Source organism: Poecilia formosa, unplaced genomic scaffold (genome assembly GCF_000485575.1).
Source record: "Poecilia formosa unplaced genomic scaffold, Poecilia_formosa-5.1.2 Scaffold710, whole genome shotgun sequence".
Lineage (NCBI taxonomy): Eukaryota > Metazoa > Chordata > Actinopteri > Cyprinodontiformes > Poeciliidae > Poecilia > Poecilia formosa.
In genome coordinates, this window is record NW_006800649.1 from 86,645 (window position 1) to 89,475 (window position 2,831).

Below are 2,831 nucleotides of genomic sequence, written 5' to 3' on the forward strand. Positions count from 1 at the left end.
TTATGGCTAAATTAGGATTAGAGTGGGTTTGATGTCTTTGATGTTTTTATCTTTACTTTTTATCTATTTAATTTCTTTTTCTTCTCCTTTTTCACTGTTTATTTAGTGTTGCATGACTCTGTGTTTCTGTTTTTAACTATGTAACGCACTTTGAAATGCCTTGCTGCTGAAATGTGCTGTACAAATAATATTGATTGATTGATTGATTGACCACATGTGAAAAATCACAAGCACATGTGGAAAATGGGAATCCCATGTGAAAACAAGTGATCACATGTTTTTTCACATGTGATCACGTGTGAAAACATGATTTTCATGGGATATTTTTGTAAGCATGTTTATATATTAACTCTTTGGTGCAAAAAAGCTGATTGAAAATCAAGAGGTCCTGCTGGGTCACCTGGACAGGTCACCAGTCTGTCGCCGGGCAACACAGAGACAGACAGGACAAACAACCATGCACACACACTCACACACACGCATACCTAGGGAGAATTGAAATATACTAAAGTATTTTTTTTCACTAGCGTTCACTTTACTGAATATGATTTATTCCTCAAACATTATCAACACAACATATTTATTACTTATTTCCTGTTTATTCCTTTATGTTGCTGATATCAGAGAATTCCTACTGTCTGTTGCTAAACAAGTCTTGAATTACAAAACTGTCTGCCTTTAATAAAACCTCTGTTTCTAAAACACAGTGTTTAATAAAGATGCCAAAGTGGTAAAACTTTTTTAACTTTAGTTTTCCAACAAAACCCAGAACAGAAACATAATTTCACCTTGACTTGATTTGTTCTGTCGTCGACGATGAGAAACTTGGATGTCACTGGAGGCAAGATTGTTCTCTCCAACCTCTGTACTTCCTAAAATGTTAATGTAATTCTCTTTCAGATCAAACTATTTCAGATGTTGAACTTTATTGAACCAACAGAAAATGGATAAAGGTTTGTCTCACCTTCAGGTTTTCTCTGAAAACGTCGTCTCACCAGCAAAGCCATAATCAGCAGAAAAACCACAAAAACCACAGATCCTAGAGACACGAGGATGTAGGGATGAGACTGGGAGGGAGATGGTGATGATGATGGAGGTGAAGGAGAGGGTGGAGGACCAGAAGCAGCTGATGGTTTCTCTAAAATAAAGTTTTATTTATTAAATAATTGCTAAATAATTTCTAATGAAAACCAAAGTTAACATTTTAATCCTCTGACCTTCCACAGAGATCCAGCTGGATGGAGACTCTCCCTGACCGCTGATGTAACAGTGATAGAGGCCTTCATCAGATCTCCTCACTGGTTTCAGGGTCAGGTTCCCAGTAGTTTCATCACCAATGAAGGAGCCATCTTTATAGAAAGCAGCTGGGAGGTTGTGGGCTGGACTCTTTGCTCTGCAGCTCAGAGTGACGTCATCTCCCTCCATCACAGGGAGGACAGGACTCTGCAGGATCACTGATCCACCTCAACACAGAGACAAACTACAGCATTTCATCCATTTCCACACAGCAACACTAACTCCACAGTCTGATCTTACCAGAGACAGAGAGCTGGATGCTGCTGCTGCTGCTGCTGGAGGATCCAGACATGGACTCACACCAGTACAGGCCAGAGTCATGTGGGTACAAGGTGATGCTGCAGGTAGAACCAGCTGATTCCCCCCATCCATCTTTATCACACTGAGTTCTGTTTCCTCCAGTCTTGTTTCTCCACACAGTCCATCCATCAGAGATGTTTCCATCCTCACAGCTCAGAGAAACTTTGTCTCCTTCAAAGAACTGAGATCTGCTGGGACTCACAGTCAGAGCAGCTGGAGAGACTGAAGAGATTTCATTAATAAAACTGAAAAGCATCAGAGTGAATGATTATTCAAATCAAGAATTTTCATAACATTCTCAGATGTAGCTTTTATCCAAACCACATCTTTGAAAATGTAAAGTATTTTCTTTAATGTACCAGAAGTTCACCAACCTGGATCTGTTGAACAGCTCAGAAAGAAGATCAGAACTAGAGAATAAATAAAATACATTATTATAAACTAAAGCTGAACATGTCAAATATAATGTACTCTCAAGTTGTGAAATTCAATTTCATATTCATTTTGTTAATTCTGCTTTTATATTACGATGTTATTTATAAACATCAACTTCATTGATTTCTTCAGTTTTTATACAGCGCTGATTCCAAACATAATTTCCTGTCATTTATTAGACTGATCACTTTCATACTCAGACTCATCCAGCCCCACAGTAATTCTATCATTAAATCCGTCCAGTAAAATGTCTCCAGTGTCTCTCAGACAGAGAGAAATGCTGATCCAGCAGAAAGAGACTAAAACTTGTCTACTTACAGATCAGACAGTGAGATGTTCCTTCCATTGTTCTTCTCAGTGATCTGACCTGACGATGTTTCACTGAAGCTGAGAACGGCTGGCTGAGCCGCCTACTTCCTGCTGCTGGTCCGTCTGCTGCAGAGAGGAGGGGCTGCAGGGCAGGAAGGATGTTAATCAGGGATGTGTTATTGATAATATATGTTCAAAGTTTTTCAACAAACACAGAATAATTCTTTACCGTTTTATTGAACAAAAATCATTTTCACAGCTGAACAAAGAGGAAGGTTATGGAGATCCAGGGCCGTGCAGAGACCTTTGGAGGGGCTCAAAGTTAAAAAGGGCCCATTGAACAAGATCTTAAAACATCGATCAACAACCCATATTAATCTAATATGTAATGAATGTTATTTGAAGATATTTTATTAAATAAACCCTGATAATATCTGATTGTTTAACCTCTAGATCTGTTTCTGTGTTTCTCAACATGGGCGGTACCGCCC

General features: G+C 38.9%; 2 protein-coding genes across 4 annotated transcripts in view; one reads left to right on the forward strand and one right to left on the reverse strand.

The window, feature by feature from the left end:
• The window catches only part of LOC103131031 (uncharacterized), a gene marked incomplete at its 5' end in the record, with an annotated part of 123,360 nt that overhangs the window by 82,493 nt on the left and 38,036 nt on the right, over positions 1-2,831 (forward strand). The window lies entirely within an intron of this gene.
• LOC103131027 (basement membrane-specific heparan sulfate proteoglycan core protein-like) overlaps positions 1-2,831 on the reverse strand; it is a 64,122-nt gene that overhangs the window by 33,226 nt on the left and 28,065 nt on the right. For 2 of the 3 annotated variants that reach the window (XM_016666347.1, XM_016666346.1), the window contains exons 3-6: positions 1,537-1,818; positions 1,218-1,463; positions 965-1,138; positions 789-872 (exon numbers count right to left, since the gene is read on the reverse strand). In XM_016666347.1, the coding sequence (XP_016521833.1) occupies positions 789-872; positions 965-1,138; positions 1,218-1,463; positions 1,537-1,818 (786 nt within the window). Of the gene's footprint in view, positions 1-788; positions 873-964; positions 1,139-1,217; positions 1,464-1,536; positions 1,819-1,970; positions 2,007-2,349; positions 2,497-2,831 lie in introns of those variants that run through there. The other variant, XM_007542572.2, reaches the window with a different exon arrangement.